The sequence below is a fragment of the Cynocephalus volans genome, chromosome 3 (assembly GCF_027409185.1).
Source record: "Cynocephalus volans isolate mCynVol1 chromosome 3, mCynVol1.pri, whole genome shotgun sequence".
Classification (NCBI taxonomy): domain Eukaryota; kingdom Metazoa; phylum Chordata; class Mammalia; order Dermoptera; family Cynocephalidae; genus Cynocephalus; species Cynocephalus volans.
Window position 1 is genome coordinate 95,710,664 of NC_084462.1, and position 17,879 is coordinate 95,728,542.

The 17,879-nt window shown below is 53.9% G+C and overlaps 1 protein-coding gene across 1 annotated transcript; it reads right to left on the bottom strand.

The window, feature by feature from the left end:
- Positions 1-511: 511 nt before the first annotated feature.
- On the bottom strand, positions 512-16,991 carry TYRO3 (TYRO3 protein tyrosine kinase). The gene is made up of 19 exons (XM_063090666.1): positions 16,844-16,991; positions 14,767-14,950; positions 14,439-14,539; positions 13,472-13,642; positions 11,670-11,756; positions 10,815-10,930; positions 8,940-9,117; positions 8,134-8,279; positions 7,507-7,651; positions 6,986-7,115; positions 6,802-6,902; positions 6,416-6,511; positions 5,992-6,072; positions 5,432-5,524; positions 4,874-4,995; positions 4,352-4,461; positions 4,004-4,163; positions 3,650-3,786; positions 512-1,009 (listed from the first exon to the last, which is right to left on the bottom strand). Exons 1-19 carry the CDS (start codon positions 16,974-16,976, stop codon positions 619-621), a joined length of 2,682 nt encoding a protein of 893 aa, XP_062946736.1. The 5' UTR covers positions 16,977-16,991; the 3' UTR covers positions 512-618.
- Positions 16,992-17,879: the final 888 nt, after the last annotated feature.

Here is a 17,879-nt window from a genome sequence, read left to right on the forward strand (position 1 = left end):
CTCCTGGCCTAGGCAGGGCAGGGAATCAGGAAGGTAACAATAATTCAGATCTGAGAGTGTCCCACTGCCTCCTACCACAGGGCTCGGAACCTGACTTTACCAACCATTACCAACTCCCACCTGAAAGGGAATAATACAAGGGCATCTCTTTGTGACTCAGAGGGGCAAACTGGAAATTTAAACCCCAGGTGGGTACGGCTGGGCCCTCAGACTGGAGGCAGCTCAATGCATGCACTAAAGCAGCCAGGGCAGCTCAGCTGGGAGGATAGGGGCCTACAAGGCTGGATCTACCCCCGCCCCCAACTGCTATTCACACCCATGGTCACCATGGAAACATAACCATCCCCCTCCTGCCAGCTGCCTGGGTTTGGACAACCAGGCCTGGCCCACCTCCACCAAGCCAAGGCCTGAACTGATTCCAGGCTGGCCACAGAGTGGTTGCAGGAAGAACTGGGATTGGGCGATTTGGACAGTCCAGGCTTCCCAGCACAGCTTGGGAGGACTACCACAGGAGCCTCCACACCTTGCTGCCTGGGCTGGGGTCAGAACGGGCTTGGTCAGCCAGCACAGAGGCCAGCAGAGACAGCCAGATGGCCCCAGATGCCCTCTGCCTGTGGGCTAACAGCTACTGTGGGGTAGTAGCCCTTGCTGCAGCAGCAGCAGCCTCTGTGCCTCATTGAGGGGGCTCTCTGGCTGCTGCTCTGCCTGCCCAGGCTGCTCAGCCAGTCCTCCAGGGCTGAGAATGTACCGATAGTCACTGGGGGTGCCCCCCACTGCCCCCATGACACTGCCATCCCCGGCCCTGCTGCTTGGCCAGTCCCTGCTGGGCAACACCAGGCTGCCTCCCTCAGCAGGCTCCTCTGCTCTCTCAATGTTGATGTACAAGGGGTCCTGGCTGGTGGACAGGACAGACAGGTGGCCCAGGATGTTCTCCAGTTCCATTCGCAGGCATGTGAAGCTCGGGCGCTGCTTGGGGTCGGCGCTCCAGCACTGGTACATGAGCTCATACCTGGGGCAGAGAGAAGGGTGAGGGGAGGTAGTGGCCCTTTCCTCAAAAGCAGAGGCCCCTTATCATATGGCGCTGGGATTTGAAAATTTTTATTTAACACACTTGTGTATAGGGCTTACTATGTATCAGGCACTCATAAGTATTTTACATTTATTAAATTATTTATTTACTTATTTATTTTTTTTAAATAATAAAGTATCAAGCAATACTAAATTATTTAATTCTCATAACAATCCTACAAAATAACTGATTCCTATTTTACAAATGTGGAAACAAGCACAGAGAGGTTAAGAACCTTGACTAAGGTCACACAGGTAGAGAGTGATAGAGCTGCATTTTTTTTTTTTTTTTAAAGATGACTGGTAAGGGGATCTTAACCGTTGGCTTGCTGTTGTCAGCACCACGCTCACCCAGTGAGCTAACCAGCCATCCCTATATAGGGATCCGAACCCGCAGCCTTGGTGTTATCAGCACCACGCTCTCCCAAGTGAGCCACGGGACAGCCCTAGAGCTGCATTTTGAAGCCGAGTGGGGTGGCTCCAAAGTCCCTCTTATACTGTCTTGGGAGGGGGTACGTAGGAGTGTTTTTGTTTTGCATAACAGCCTGGAGTCAAAGTTATTTTTATGGGGTGAACTGGACCATCCACCCTTTACCCTAAATCCTCATAAGACAGCACCCACTCAGGGAGTCTTAAATCCTCACTGTTCATGGACAGACTCCTTTAAGAATCTGAGAAAAGCTTCCAGCCCTCTTGCCCTGGCAGGAGTACTTTTTTACATACAATTTCAGGAGGCTTATAGATTCCCGGAAGCCTATCATGGTTCCAAAGGAATGCCTCAGGCTGAGAAACAAACAAACCAAAAAGCCTTATGTGAAGGGGCTGAGACCAAGCCAGGCAGAGCAAACGCCTGACTCTCTTGCCTATGCCCATAACAAAAGCCCCAAGCACCGCCTCACACGCCAGCCCTCCTGACGGGGCCTCCACTAATGGGGGGAATCATGCCAGACACTGAGAAGGCCGTGGGAATGGTCCGGGACTGTAGGTACATGGCCAGATCAAGACACATTCTCAAGACTGTGCTTGGAGCCAAGTGGCGTCTGTCCACCAGGCTGCCTGATGGGAGGCCAGTGCCCGCCCACCCTCCATTGACACCACCAGTTCCAGTCTGGGAGGAGGCTGAGCCGGAGCCTGGTCCTCACTGCCCATCAGAGCTTCTGCAGCTCCAGATGAGAGCTGAGGCACGCTGCAGCCACAGGGAGACCGAGCTTTCTGCCCTACCAAGCCCTGAGCTCTGCTGGGTAAATAGGAGGGGCGGGGCCTGGTTCAAGTACTCAGATTTCCCTCTCAGGTGGAGGTGAGTCACCCACAGCTCAGGTGCAGGTGAGTCAAACCACAGGCTCAGGACACTTCAAACTCACTACCCTAGAGAAGGACCCCACTCTTGAGGCTGAGCCTTCTGCCTGGCCATGGTCTTGGTCCTCTGGAGGTCCAACTCCACAGCAAGAAACAGAGCAGATCCTTTCCTTGGATCAGTGTGGACTCCTTCTTCTTGGTGCTAGCAAAAGGTCCTCTGGGGGCCCAGGGAGACCATGACTTGGATGGAATGGGGGAGTAAGAATAGAACAGACAAATCACAGTTGGTATTATGGTTGGGAGCACATACTCTAAAATCACAGGGATCTAAGTTCAAATACCACCCCATTCACTTAATAGCTGTGTAATCTTGGCCATGTTACTTAACCTCTTTAATCCTACTTCCTCATCTACAAAATGGGGATAATAATAGTATTTTCCTCATAGGGTTAGAGGAAGATTACCTGAAAGAATGCCTAAAATGCTCAGCTAATGTTAGTGATACTTATGTCATCCGCATCAGTCATCACATCACAAGGGGTTTGATAACACATCTACAGTGGGCAGTATCATACTATGTCCACTCCACCTGAGGGCTTCTGGCTTGCAGAAAAAAAGGAAGCAGCTCTGTTCTTCCCGGGATCTCAGTTCCATATCTCAGGTCCCCTCCATTCCCTCAAGAGGAGGCCAAGACCAAGAAAGGAACCCAACCTCCCACTCCCTCTACCCCCTCCCAGCCAAGCAAGGAGAGTGGTGGAGCAGCCCAGTTTTTTCATGCCCTTTGCAGCCCTATCTGAAAGGGAGGAAGAACTCAGCCTAGGAGGTTTTCTTAGACTAGAGGGGTCTCAAGGAAGAAGGAGGTAGGGGTGGGGAGAAGGTGACAGGGAAAGTTGCACTGTTGCTCAACCTATGCCTTCTGCCCTTGGGGTTCCTGGTTCTTTCCAGAAACTGGAGAAAACAGATTGATAGAAAAAGGCTGAGCTCCTTGTAACACCAAGGTCAATGGTTTGGTTCTCCATACTGGCTAGCCACCAACAAAAGAAAAAGGCTGGAGAAAGAAATATGGGATGGGAAATGAGGAAAGAAAGAAAACAGGGAGGTGGTAGATGAACAGGCAGTATAGGGTGGAGGTCAGTCTTCCCTCTAACTTCAAGGACATTTCTACCAAAGAAAAAAAGTCCAGGTGAGGTTCTGAGCGCCCACTGACCCAGCGTGGTGGTGGCAGCCATCAGCCAAAACCCCAGATTCCCATTTCCTTCCAGAATCCCCTTCCTGTGGTACTCACACGTCTTCCATACACTCTGGAGGCTGTTTCAGGCGGTTCCCGCCGATGAGGTAGTTGTAAATCTCAGCGTTTTCGATGCCAGCATATGGCGTCTGCCCACGAGTCATGATCTCCCACATGGTCACCCCGAAGGCCCACTGGGACAGAATTGAGGTGGGGGAGGGTGTCATTAGGCTTCTTGAGCCAGGCCGAGCCATGGCTCTTAGGCAAGCATATCTAGGGGCTCATAACTGGGCAGCCAAAGCCCAGACAGCAGACCTGGCTAGGCCCTTGAGGATCCTAAAGGTCCACCTGCTGCACAACAGTCCACACCACTTGCGTTACCACCAAGCCTCACTGTGCCATCCTGCTCACCACATCACTGTGCACAGTATACAGGTTGTCAGCCAGGCTCTCCAGGGCCAGCCATTTGACAGGCAATTTGGAGGCACAGCCCTGACGATAGTAGTCCCCGCTATAGATCTTCCGGGAGAGTCCAAAGTCAGCCACACACACTGTCATATCCTCTGCCAGCCTGCAATGGGTGTTGGAAGATGGGGTCAGCCTCCCCCTATATACACAGCCATAATAGAGCTGGCATATCTTTGCTCCCAAGCTGTCTTCATGCACAGCAGATACTGTCCCAGGCAGGAGCTGACCATTAGCTAGGTCCTCCTGGCAATGGCTGCTGCCTCCCACTCCCAGGCCCTCCAGGATTCATACATGCAATTCCGAGCGGCCAGGTCTCGGTGGATGAAGTTCCGAGAGCTCAGGTACTCCATGCCACAGGCAATGTCCACCATGAACCGGATCAGAGTCTGGAGTGGCAGGTTCTGGTGGGTAGACAGGGCAAGCTCAGGCTGGACCTGCCTACCCAGCTGGGCAGGATAAATGGGGTTCCCTGGCCAGAAAACCTAAAGACTGTCCTCAGAATCAAAGAAAGGAAGGAAAGGAGATGGAGGGCCTTCCCAAGGCCAGGAAGCTTTGGCAAGTTTAAGAGACAGCCCGAGAGCCAAGACTGCCCTATCCTGAGGATCCACATCTCTTCTCCCAGAAAAGGCCTTTGCCCAGCCTAAAATTCCCAGCAGGACTTTATATGGGAAAAGGAAGCCTGTTAGCTTAAAAGGAATCAAACTCAGAGCCCTCCTACTCACAACCAGCTCCATCAGCCCTACCCACCAAGCCCCCTCTCCCCCAGGGTCTCTGTCCCTTTCCAGGTGCTATTCCCCCACCCCAAGCACTCACAAAGGGGTTCTCCCCAATTCGCGAGGCGAGCAGGAAGGCGTGCAGGTCCCCATGCTTCATGAAGGGCAAGATGACCATAGGGATTGGGAGGCGGCCTTTAGCCCTGCTCCGGAGGCTCACCCCTGGGGACAAGACAGAGTCAGGAGCTGGGCACATAAATGTCAAGGGATGGCTCAGGTGTCTACATAAGGCCCTACCTGCTGGATTCCACCAATAGCCCTGGGTCTGCTACCTCTTTTCCCACAGGTTCCACACTGGCCTGGGGACTACCCAGGAGGGGCCCTGGCTACTCCCAGATCCCTGAAGCATCTTCTCTGTCCCCTCCTCTTCCTTCTCTGTCCACACAAGCAGTCTTCATGTGTAGACCTTCAGTACAGGGTCTGCAAACTAAACTACTTACCTGAAGCACAGTCCAATTTCAGCCAGGACCTTCCTTGCAGTTTTGCCATCTGTTTACTCACCGGGTAAGTCCAAACTTCTCTCCTATAGGTTGCCCTCTATTGGCAGAGCACACTTTTAGCCCTATTCTATATCTGCCTCCCCCCAAAAGGGACTCACCAACAAGCTTGGCCACGTGTGGATGGTCAAACTCCTTCATGCAAGCTGCTTCCCTCAGGAACTCCTCAATGTCGCTTGAGGCAATGATGTCAGCTGGGAGAAAACGATGGGAAGGAAGGAAAGAAGCGAGATGTGCGTCCCCAACTCTGACCCAAGACTCTTAGGTCTTGTCCTTCAGATGTCCCAGGGGGCCCAGGAAACAGTCTAGCCATGAGCAGGAGAAACCCCCATGGAGAGGTGCCATCCCACAATTTCTCCACTTGCTAACAACTTCCCTTTGGTTTGGACAACCCAGAAGCTCAACCAACCACAACTGTAATCACCCCTAGAGTGAACTCAGAAGACAGTCATTGCTGATGGCAGAGAGCAATGGCTGGGGCACGAATATGTGTGTGGGTGTATGCTTGTGAATTATTCACATGGTACAGACAGCATCCCAGTTAGCACTGACTAGCTCTTCTTGGAAAATCTAGGGGCAAAGCAGAGCCTGCTTCAGATCAGTCACCCCTTTTACACTCCCAAGTGATGGCCTTGCTCCACAGCTACTATTCTCCACTCACCTTTCAGCATCTTTACAGCCACTTTCACAAAGGAGCCATCTTCCTGCTTAAGCTGGGCTTCCCGCACTGAACCAAACTCTCCTAGGAACCGATCCAAATGAGGGGGATTATTCTTGGCCTCCTGCTCCCCACCCACTTTCCCTCCCAGGTGACCCTCCAGGGGGACACAAACTCATCAGACTCTGAGGCCACTGGAGGATACTTCCTTGCTCATAGCCAAAGCAGAGCATGCTGGAGTGGGCTCCTCAGCGCTCCCTGTCCCTAGCTACTATTCTCCCAAACATCCCAAACTCAGAAGTCTATAAGCATATCTTGTTTATAGGAACTGACCCAAATCTGCACCCTCAAAGTGATAGGAGAAACCAAACACAACGAGTACAGCAAATTCATACTGATCCCTGCACCGCTCCACAGCTGCACATACCTTTGCCCAACATCCGGCCCAGGGTGAACTGCTGCTCTGGGATGAGCACATCTTCCAGTTTGTCCTTTAGTTCATCACTGATGCCCAAGCTGTCCACTAAGGGGAGGAGGTTGGTGAGAAAGCGGAGGAACCTCTGGTTCCTGATCTACAACCCCACTTGTCTCTTCTACCCCAGACTCTGTCCTCAGAGCCCAGAAATGATCTTAGCTCTCCCACAGCTGGGGCGGTGAACTCCACCAGGGTAGGTCTGTGTCTTCTTCACTACTATGTGCCTGGGTCGCACCACAGTTCAGATATATTGGTCAAATTCATGAATTGGTAAAAGGAATGCAGATAGAGGCACAAGAATAGCCCACCCCGTCCCCGCCCACGATCCCTCAACTCACATGTAGCCTCGATGCGCTCAGGCCTTTCTCGATTGAAGGACCTGGCTGCCCGGAAGTGAACAGCTGGCTCTCCCCGGGCCATGACACTGTCGAAGGCTTGCCTAAAGGGAAACCCAGGACTTCGGGTTAACTCCTAGTTCTTCTGTCACCACCTGCCTCTCCCTTGATGTCCCCACCCCCATACCCAAACCGTGTCTCCTTCCGCCTCTTTCGAAGTAGGATGAGGGCCAGGGCAGCTGCCGTCACCAGGGCTGTGAGCACACCCAGGACCACAGGCACCCAGGATGTGCGGCTGTGGGGAGGGCCCTGCTGGCCTGTGGGAGAGAATGGCAATGGCATGAGCTAGGCTAACACCGAGGGGGCCCTTTAGAACTTTCCAAGGACAGACATCTGACCTAGTCAAGAGGCTCCCTCCCCTAAGTCAGTAAAGGTCCTGAGTTAAAGAGTCCACAGGAAGACTCAAGAGTTTCTACCCAGTCAGTAACAGGCCCTGGATGTTGTGACCTGTAGCGTGACCGAGGATTTCTATGTTAGTCTTGGGCAGGGGAAGGAGAATGGATATAGTTTAAATACCGACCCTGGCCTCAACTGCTTGACTCTTAAGTTTGTGGGCCTATTAGAAGGGGAGGTGCTGCCAGCCTCTTCCCACCATTCTAGGTTGCCCTTGAAAGTCTTGATCCCCTCTCTGTCCCCCACAGGCCTCACCTGCATGGTCATGAGAAGAGACCACCAATGGCTGACTCCAGGGCCCACAACCAACTGCATTGGAGACGCACACACGTACAATCAGGTCCTTCTGGGGATCCCAGCCTGTTAAATTAGCCCTGGTCCCCTCCACTGTCAGCTCATCCTGCAGCCAGGAAAAGCCCCCACCCCATACCGAGTCAGAAGAGAAGGCCTCCAGCTGGGGCCCAAGGGCAGAAAAAGGTCCAGCTACTAACACGGGAGCCTAGTGGCATGGTGGGTTCAGGGGCTATGGGAACACAACCTTCTGGGAGTCATCATATTCCTGTTCCAGGCTGCAGAGGCCTCTCTAGAACACAAACAAGGCTCAATTCTGGAATACACAGGTGGGGGATGGGAGGGAATTGGGCTTGGAATAAAGCCTTATCTGTGCCCTCCCCCAGTGGATGCAGGAATGTACTTCCTGCTTTGTATACAAAGTGGCCACAGGACGCAATCCTAATAGGGGAGGGAGGGAAGGAATGAATTCCCTGGGGTGGGGGAGGCCCAGGCCCCGGCCCATCAAGGACAGCCACTGGGAAGCTCTTAAAGGCCTTAGAGCCCTGAGGGCTGAAAAGTGAAGAAAGTGGAGGATTCCGTCTTCCTTACCTGAGTTCCATTGTCTTGAACCAAAGACAATTTATAGGGTCCCAGGGGGCCTTCCAAAGGGCCCTCGGGGATCACTTCTTCCCATTCCAGGATGAGGCCTGAGTCTGTACGAATGGCATGAAGGTTTTGGGGAGTGCTGGCTGGAGCTGTACTCAAAGAGAGAAGGTTGTTAAGACCCTTGCCCTTCCCACCATCACCATCCCATGCAGATCTTTGGAGCCACCTCTCAAGAACTAAACAGTCCAGATGGGGGAAGGGTTCACCTCCTAGCTCTGCTTTCACCCACTGTGCTGGGGGGAGGGGTAAGCAGTGGGCAGGATGGGCAACACCCCAGCTCAGCAGTTTTGCTCTTCATCACCATGGTTACTGCCTCTCTGCCTCATCCCTCACCACTCCCCTCTCAATGCAATGCCAGCTTCCTGGCAATTGCCAAGCAAATTCCTCCCATAGTGTCTTTGCACTTGCTGTGCCCACTTCCTGTAGTGATCTTCCCCAAAATATTTACATGGTTTCTTCCATGTAAATTCTTATCATGCAGACTTCACTCAGATCTTTTTAGGGAGTTTTCCTTGACTACTCAAGGCACCCTCATCACCACATTATCTGATCTTTTCTTGTTTGCTTATCTGTTCCCCCCACAAGAACTAGATACAAAGTATGCAGCAGGTACTCAGTACATGTTTGCTGTGCAGTGCCTGAACCTCCCTCTCAGGTAGCCCCACAACATCAACTCCATTCAGAACCAAGCCAACACTGCCCCTCCCCTGCTCTGGCCCAGCCCAGCCCCTCTGTTTTGAGTCCCTTACCTACACCCTTTGTCTGAAAGGGCACCCAGTCAGCATAGGGAGAGGGCCCCAAGGCATTGGCGCAGCGCACCCTGAGGCTGTAGTTTGTGGCAGGCACCAGGTCCCGGAGCAGGCAGGTAAAGGGTGGCACAGGGACCACGACAGCCAGGACCTCCCAGCCTCCTGGGGCCTGCATCACCTACAGAAAAGCAGAAAACTAATGATGTAGGTGGAGGAGGTTCCTGTGAGATGAGAGGTAAAATGGACAGGTATGGGTATGGGGGCTTGAATCAATGTTTCCTCTCAGTCTATCAGCACGCTCTTGCAACCCACCCCCTCTCACCTGCCCCTACCCCAATAACACACCAGCTTCCACAGCTCCATTCCTTTGCAAATGCTGTTCCTTTTGCTTGGAATGATCTGCTCTTTCTAGCAAAGCTCTACTCATCCTCTAAGACTCAGTGCAAATACCACTTTCTTGGTGAAAGTTTTTCTCAAATACTCCAGAAAACTTCTCTTGTCCCTTTGTATTTGGTACATAACTGTTAAGAGTACTAACCACTTATTATAATTGTTTACATGCCATCCCAAAGTCTCAGAGCTTCTGAAGGTCAGAGAAACTGGGACCAGCTCCTCACCTTACATTTTTTGGGGTCCAGGGCAAGAGTACAAATAGAGATCCATGTACTATATGGCTAAATATTTCAACATTATAAATCAGCTAACAAACTATCAAGATAGAAACTTGATAAATGAACCTTCAAAACAACTTGGAAGGTCAGGTTTGCATTTGGAATTCTCCAAAACCTTAGAGTACCAAGTCAGAATGTGGTAGCACTGGAAGGGCTGGCCCCCAGCTGAGGATCTGTACCATGAGGGCTTCCTGTGCACAGGTGTGGACAATGCTGGGTTCTCATTCCCCCACAAATGCCTGCCCCTTGGGTTGAGAGGTGCACACGTCACAGCATGGTCCATTCTTTGGAGGATGGACCAGGGAAGAGGCCCACAGGCTCTGGAAGCACACCCAGGGCCATTAGGGCAAGAGATCCTGAAATCTAGCATGTTATAGCTATGAGAGGATCCTCACTATCTGGACTGGATGTCCCCTTAGCCCTGTAGACTCTATGCCCAGGGGCAAGAGTGGGGTCCTCTGAATGGGGGAGCCCAGAACAGGGGCCCCTCTGGCCCAGGGGAACTGCCTATTACAGTTTCACAAGGTGCTCATTAAATACATTTTGAGTAAACAGACAAAAATGAGCAAGCCTACATTGTCTCTTATTTTAAGTATCACCTTACCTTGCTTTTCCACTCTCCAGGGCTTACCTAGGACCCCTTCTAGTCCTCTTGTTCTCTTTGGTGCAAGGCGGGGTGGAGGTGGTGAGTGCAAGTATCAGATAAGTTAAAGGACTGGGTTTTCACCCATGTAAGAAAAACTCTTCCAAGGGGCCGGCCCATGGCTCACTCGGGATAGTGCGGTGCTGATAACACCAAGGCCATGGGTTCGGATCCTATATAGGGATGGCTGGTTTGCTCACTGGCTGAGCGTGGTGCTGACAACACCAAGCCAAGGGTTAAGATCCCCTTACTGGTCATCTTTAAAAAAAAGAAAAAAAAAAAGAAAAACTCTTCCAGGTACCCCAAATCTGCTCTAGTGATCTGCTTTCCAGTCTGAAGAATGCACAGGTTTGAGTCAATCTGCAGTCACTTAGTTGCCAGAGCACCCTACGATAAGAGACAGTAGCCTGATGCTCCAAGGAGGAGCACCTGAATAGAGGTGGAGACCAAGCCCCATGAGAGGTCATGTAAGTGTGATGCCACTGTCAACAAAGTGCCAATCAGGCAGCCATAATGAACATGGCCGGGCCAGGAGAGCCTGTCCAGCCCATCTCAGCCTACCTGGACTGTACAGGATTGGAGCAGGGCTCGGCCATCAGCACCTGGCATCCAGGCCACACTAGCATTGTTGCTGGAGAGCTTCGTCACTGTGATGTTGAAGGGGGCTGCAGGCAGTGCTGTAGATGGGGACTTAAAGAGTCAGTGCCCAGTAAGGAGAGGAGGGAGCAGTAGGTATGGGAGTCACGCCTTAAATCCCTCCCTAGGGTCTGGGGCACCCCCAACCTAATGATGGCTAATCATTACTCCCAGGACCACACTGATACACAAGCCAAGCAGCTGACAGGGAACAGCTGCTCATACCTGGGAGAGTGCCTAGGCTGTGGAGAGAGTTCCCTCTCCCTGAATCAGGGGCCCTGTCTGACCAAGAAATAAGATAAGATAGTATGCAGGGGCAGTTCCTCAGCCTTGGGAGATACAAAGGACAGGCAGCTGCCCCTGCAGCCACAGCCCAGCTCCTCCACACACTGGCTCTCTCTCCCTCCCTCTCTGTGCACCAGCCCTTTGGGTCCCTTCTATCATCTGCTAGGCTACTTTCCCATCCCCATCCCCTCCACAGGGAGTGGCAGAAGCAAGATTGGGCATGAGCCTTGACTACCTCTGGCTGGTTCCCTCTCCCTCCCAAGGATACTGCTTCATGATGGGAAATCTGCTGTGATGTCAGCATTCTAGTCTCATCTCAGCCATGTCAGGGTCTCAGGTGCTCCCACTAGGAATGGGAGCTATGCCAATTAACCCCTCATCCCCAAGATTCCAGAAGGAGAGGGGAGCTAGAACACCAAACTATTCTAACTGCTGGACAGCTCTCTGAGAATGCCCCTGGCCTCACCTATTCCTCCTCCCTGCCAGTCCTCCTACCTTGAAGACGAACAGTGGCTGGGCGCGAAGAGGCCAGGCCTTTCAGGTTGTGAGCTTCACAGGAGAATATGGTGCTCTGGGTCACCCCTGGGGCAGAAGACCTCAGTCAGCACCCCGATGCAGCAACTCCCACTCAGTGTGGGATTGGAGAAGGGGGATACTCAGGCTCTGATCTGAACATCCTAGAAGTCCTACCAGCCAAAGGAAGGGGCTGGACAGTGGGGCATGATGGAATGAACAGGGACCTTGGAGTCTAATGAGCCTGGATGGGGCTCTATTTTCTCATCTCTAAAATGGGAGAACTGTGAGAATCAGGTAATGTATGTAAAGTGCATGGCACACAGTAAGCACTTGAGAAATATTATACCACCCCTCCCACCTCAATCCCATCTCCCACAGACAGCTCAAAGCTGCCTCCCTTTCCTGGTCACTCCTTTATTGCGCATACCAGAGCCCTTCTCTGTTTGCTCTATGCCCTGTCATTGTTATATATGCAGATTCTGTGCCTTGCAGTAGGTCTCAGCGCCTTATGCGTGTGTCTTGTCTCCTCAATTATACTCAGTTCTTTGGGGGCAGGAACAATGGCTTCTATTTCCTTTGTACTCCTTCAGTCCCCTGTGGTGCCTAGAACAGTGTGGTGTATGGAGTAGGAGTTCAGTGAGTGCTTATTATCAGGCCGGCTGCCTGAGGGTCCAACCACGCACATCTGGAGAGAAGTGAACTCAACCTCCCCTCTAATCTGCTCCAACCCAGTGCCTCCTGAACAGAACCTGCCCTCACTTCCAACAGGTCCACCTCTTCTCAAGATTCAAATTTCTGGGGGACTTGACAGATCAAAGCCCCTTCCATCCTCCTTTCCACACATGAGACCAAGCTTGGACTCCCATCTTTTTTGCCCAGTTCAAGGCTCAACCAGGGCTGGCCAGTTGGCTCAGTTGGTTAGAGCACAGTGTTACTAACACCATGGTAAAGGGTTTAGATCCTGGAATCCGCCAGCCACCAAAAAAAAGTCTATATTTGGGCTCGCTGGTTAGCTCGGTTGGTTAGAGCACTGTGTAGCTAATACCAAGGTCAAGGGTTTGGATCCCCAAACTCGCCAGCTGCCAAAAAAAAAAAAAAAAAAAAATCCTCAAACAGAAACAGTAAACTTTCACAGATAAGTGACACTCACAACACGTGAGGTATGTGCCTGAGGATCCTGGGGCCCAGTTGAGTGTGCACTGGTGGCTGCTTTGGGTGTAATTGCGGAGGTATGGAAAGATAGTTGTTCAGGAAAATGGAGATTTCTGGAAAGGGCCATTAAGAGAGGAGGCCTCTGTATCTTTGTGCTGGTCTCCCCCTACCCCTCCTCCCTCTACCCATCTCCCCCTCTGCAGCCTGAGAGTCTTGTCTTTTCAGTGTCTGCCAGACACTCCTCCCTAGCTCTGCGTGGGCTGGTTTCTGGCTCCTTCCCTTGGGAAGGGTGGGGGGGATGGGTGCCCTTGGTCTCACACAATTCACCTCCCAGGGCCAGTTGTGCATGGCCTGGACTGCTGTGAATGAGGGAAGGAGGCCCCAGCACCCTCCTTAAGCACACACAGCAACACAGCAGGATCACCCCTAATCAGCCCACCCCGCCAGTCTAGCACACCTGACTAATGAACTTAGTAATGGTGCAGCTCACGTACCCAGGCACCAGGGTTTGCTCTAGACACTCACAATGGCAAACTCCATGATTTAAGCAGATTCTAACTCTGCCAGCCTCACGCCCCTCAAGAACTCAGCTCATTCCCTGCTCAAAGCCCCCTCCTGAGGCTGCTCACCTGTTACATTTAAAACAGAGGGAGAGGGAGCGGGTCCCCCAACCTTCGTGCCTCCTCTCCACCAGACAATGGTAACAGGTTCAGGGGGACCCACAGCCTCACAAGACAGTTGGAAAGGGGCATTGGGTGGAACTGCCAGATCTTTTGGCTCCACAGTGAAAAATGGCACACCTAGGGAGAGAAGGGGAGTGGGAAGTGAGCCTTTCCACCTCTTGGCTTCCTAATGCCCAAATCACAAGTTTGCTTCCACTTGAAGTCCTCTGTGCAGAAGTACCCAGAGGCCCCTTTTGATTGGGTCAAGTGCAGAACAGGCATCTAAAGCCTGAGGGGTCGGGGGTGTTTCTTTTCTTCAGACTCCTCAGGAATATCTTTTATGCTACCCCCTTAGGCATGGCAGATTCTGCTAACAGCCCCCATACTCCCTTTCCAGACCTGCTCTGACAGCTCTTCTCAGAGTAAGGGGAGGAGGCTGGGGTTGGGGAGCTGGGGGAGGGGCAAAATGGGAGGGGGAAGTGGGTGGGAGCTTTAGCAGAGTTCAGCTGGCAGGCCCCAGCTCCGGCTCAGAGCCCTTTGTTACTTTCTTAGTCACTTTGTCTTTCCTGGGCTGAACAACTCGAGCTCTCACAGCTGCAGAGGCCTCCCCCCTTCCCCACCCCTCCCCCTGCTTGCTGGGCCACTTGGCAGAACAGGGTCCAGACCCAGATTCGTGCATGAGGCTTGTTGCTCAGACAACTGAAACAGATTGCACCCGATAAATTGTGGGGTCTAGTTGCCCCCTTGGTTCTCAGATACCCAGACTCCAGTGGGTAAGGTCTTCCTTATCTGGGATGGGCCTAGAGCCTGGTACAATCAGGCCCCAGAAGGCAATGGGGCAGCCCAGCTTCCACTGTGTTCTCTGCAGAGATATTGTCACCAGCAGACAGCACCTGCTCCAGGCCAACATTCCCATGTGGCTCTGCCTCCTCACCTTCTACTGTGAGCCACACTGGCTGGGAGGTCTCGGTTTCTCCCCCATCCTCCACCTGGCACCAGTACCGGCCTGCATCAGAGCGCTCCACTGACTTCAGGCTGTGGAAACAGGATACCAGGCTTGCTTCGCAGGGTTAAGGGGGCAGCTCCGCTGGGCAGATTTGATGGGTTCAGCCTGCCCCCACTTCTGGAAGTTTCCACGGGTTGACGAATAAAAAATCCACAGACCTCTGGTCATCAGCACAGCCCCTAGCTCCCAAGCCCCAAGGAAAGAGTGCAGGCTGCCCCCAGGCTGGCCTCCCACACCATCCCCCACAGTTCTGCACCTGAGGAAGCCAATCCAGTGCTGCTCACTGACCGGGATGTACAACTGGTCCACACTCTGGACCACAGCCCCATCCTTCACCCACTGTATCTCAGGCTCCTCCATCCCTTCCACGCTGCAGTTGAGCTTCACCGGCTGCCCCTGAGATACCGTCAGCTTCACCGGGGCTCCCATGAGCTTCAGGCCTGAAGGATGGGAAGAAGGATGTGTCAGCCTATTTGAAAGGGACCCTTTCTCTGGAAATAGCTCCCATTCTCTTCCAGAAGGTAGCTTCTGTGTCAGAGGGCTCTTTCTTGGCCAATGCCAAGGAAGCAGAGGAAGGACAGTGTGGGAGGGAAGGTGGACTGGACGAGGGCTGGGGGAAGGGGCATGACAAACTCTTCAGGCACCATTTTGTCATTGTCAAGTTCCCCCCCAACTCTAAGGACCTCTTCACCATACCTCCCTGCTGGGCAATGTTAAGTTCAGACCCAACCACCAAAAGGAAAGCAAGCTGAGCTGAAACAGTAGGGAGTTCTCACCCCCTGGGGAGGAGTGATTGCTGCACCCAACCAGTGCAACAGGCTGCCAGCTCTCCACCCAGGGTGTCAGCCCAGACCCTGAACAACAGGCTGCCAGCACCCCCGGCACCCCACCCTGCCATATGAAGGGAGGATAAGGAAGGGAAGGAGGGGGTGCTCCCCTGAAGTGGAGAACATATGGCTGCAAAACCACGTCAGATCAAACACATGGCAGCCTTCCTGGCAGCCGCCTGCTCTATTAATACCTGAATTTGTGCAGGGGCGGGCGCTAGGAAGGTGGGAGGCAGAAGGGAGAGGTAGGGCCCTGAGCAGGGAGCCCAAGACCCCTGAGACACAGTCACATCAACAGGGGCCACCCTCTGGGCTCTTACCCTCTGTGCACACGCACATACATACACACACACCCCTCTCCTGGACTCTTGGCATGTTTTTCTTTTCTTTTTACATATCACGACATTCAATTGGCATTTTTCTGTATGTGTGGCTGGCTGCTTCAGGGATCAGAACCCTTGACCTTGGTTTTACAACACTGCACTAGAACCATCTGAGCTAACCAGCCAGCCTCAACTGGTATGTTTAAAGCAGAGGAGTAGGTAAGGTATCCACATAGTCGAAATCCAGTCCCGCTTCTTCATACCCTTTACTGTGTTACTCTAGGCAAACTCCTGGGCTCTCTGAGCATTAGATAACACACCTTTCAGCTCGTGATACTTGTCAACCTCTTTCTCTTCGCTTCCCCGAGACGCTCATATGGCAGGGAATGCTGTCTCAAGAGAAGGTGCCAGCCCAGTGCTGCTGCGCTGGCCTGTCTCTTCCCTACTTCCTTCACCCTTTCAATATCAGTCACAGGATAAAGCTTCATACCCTGTATACACCCAGCAACCCAGAGATGTGTAGTGTGAATTTGGGAACAAAGTGCTTCATGGAGCACTTTTGCCACCAGCAAATGCTATGTGGACACACAAGGCTAACCCCCACAAAGACCAGCAACATTGCCCCAGTCCATCCTCTCCAACATTCCTGGTTTCAGGAAGCTCTGAGGGCACAGGAACTAGAGTATGCTTAGATGCTTTTTTGTGACTGGCCACCCTCACAGCCCCTGTACCTAAATGGTATAGGATGCCCCTTAGGTGCTCAGCCCCAGCCCCGGTGGTTTCAGAGTGGGATCTTCGTGTGTGGAGCGGGCAGAATGGGGTCCCCAGGACTGGGGGTGGGGAGCAAGCAACTAGGGAACATCAGAGGCGGGAAAATCCAGTCCCAAACACCCCCCGCGTACCACACAGCCCACACTCCTCTCCCTTCCCTTCCACCCCGCCAGATGAGCCCCGGGCGCGAGAAAGTTGGGGGTGGGGACCCCGACCCGAGATCAAGCACCGAACACACCGCTGCGCTCCCTCCCCCAGCCCCCAAGCCTCGGCCTTCCAGTTCCCGTCCCCCCACCCAAATCTCTGGCCCGCTCGGGCCCGGCTCTCGCTCGGCTGCCGTCCCTGGGCTCTGACCCCCGGCCGCGCCCCTCCGCAGCCCCCCGCTTTCCGCCGCCCCCGGCCCAGCCCTTACCTGCGGCCGCGGACTCCGGGAGCAGCAGAGAGGCCAGACCCGCCAGCAGCAGCAGAGGCGGCGGCGGCGGCGGCGGCGGCAGCAGCAGCAGCGGCGGGAGCCCCGGCCGCCCCATGCTCCGCCTCAGCGCCATCGGCAGCGACGCCGCACCATGCCGGGCCCGGCCCGCGAGCGAGGAGGGAGGCGGGAGGCGGGAGGAGGGAGGCGGGAGGCGGGAGGAAGCTGGAGGAAGGAGGGCCGCGGGAGGAGCTGGAGCCCGCCCGGGGGGCGGCGCTGGGGCCACTGCCTTCGAGACCCGCGCTCGCCGCGAGTCGCGGCCGCCGCAGTCAGCAGCGAGGGGTCCCCGGGGCTGCTCTTGGGCCACCGCGCTCCTTCCACAGCCAGCGCCGCCGTCGCCGCCGCCGCTGATTCATGTTCTTCTTGGAGCTGCCGACTCCTCCCCGGCCCGCCCGCAGCCTGAGCTCGTACCGCCCCCCCGCGGAGCCCGGGGTGGCTCGCTCGGAGCGCTGACCCTGGCCGCGGCCAGCCCGACCTCCGGCCCGCCCAGCACTGGCTGGCACCCACTGCCCCGGCTACCCCAACGCCGAACCGCAGGATCTGGCTCGGTCCCCTGGATGGGCCCCCGGCCACGCCCCTCCTTTCCCTAAATGCACTCCAGCATCTTTTCCAACCCAACACTCCAGATCCTCCCCTCAAAACCTCGCTGGAAGCCCCTGCCACACCCCAACTTTTGTCCAGAATCTAATCCCACAATCCAGCACCCCTTCCCCGGACACATAGCACTCCACCCGTCTAGACACTCTCAGCCATCGGTCCCCCCGAAATTGCCGTGACTCAGGGCTCCCCCGACAGGATCTGCTAGCGTCCCCTTGTGCCTCTTTAACCGAGCCTTTCGCCCAAATTTCCTATGTCTGTGCTCTATTTCTCACCCCTTTATCTTCTTCACGTATCCTCCTACCGAAAAATGACCATTTTCTCCTGCCCACCTTCCCAGCGTGTTTCCAATTTGGGTCTTGGGTCTTGAGTTTTCTAACCT

Bases quoted from the DNA above. Each gene is read 5' to 3' on its own strand.
- TYRO3 (XM_063090666.1), bottom strand. From the start codon at position 16,976: ATGGCGCTGAGGCGGAGCATGGGGCGGCCGGGGCTCCCGCCGCTGCTG. The intron at 8,280-8,939 runs GTAAGGGACTCA...CTTTGAGTACAG, and splicing joins CTTTCAGACAAAGGGTGTAG to CTCCAGCCAGCACTCCCCAA. The intron at 6,073-6,415 runs GTATGTGCAGCT...ATCGGTTCCTAG, and splicing joins GGGCCGGATGTTGGGCAAAG to GAGAGTTTGGTTCAGTGCGG.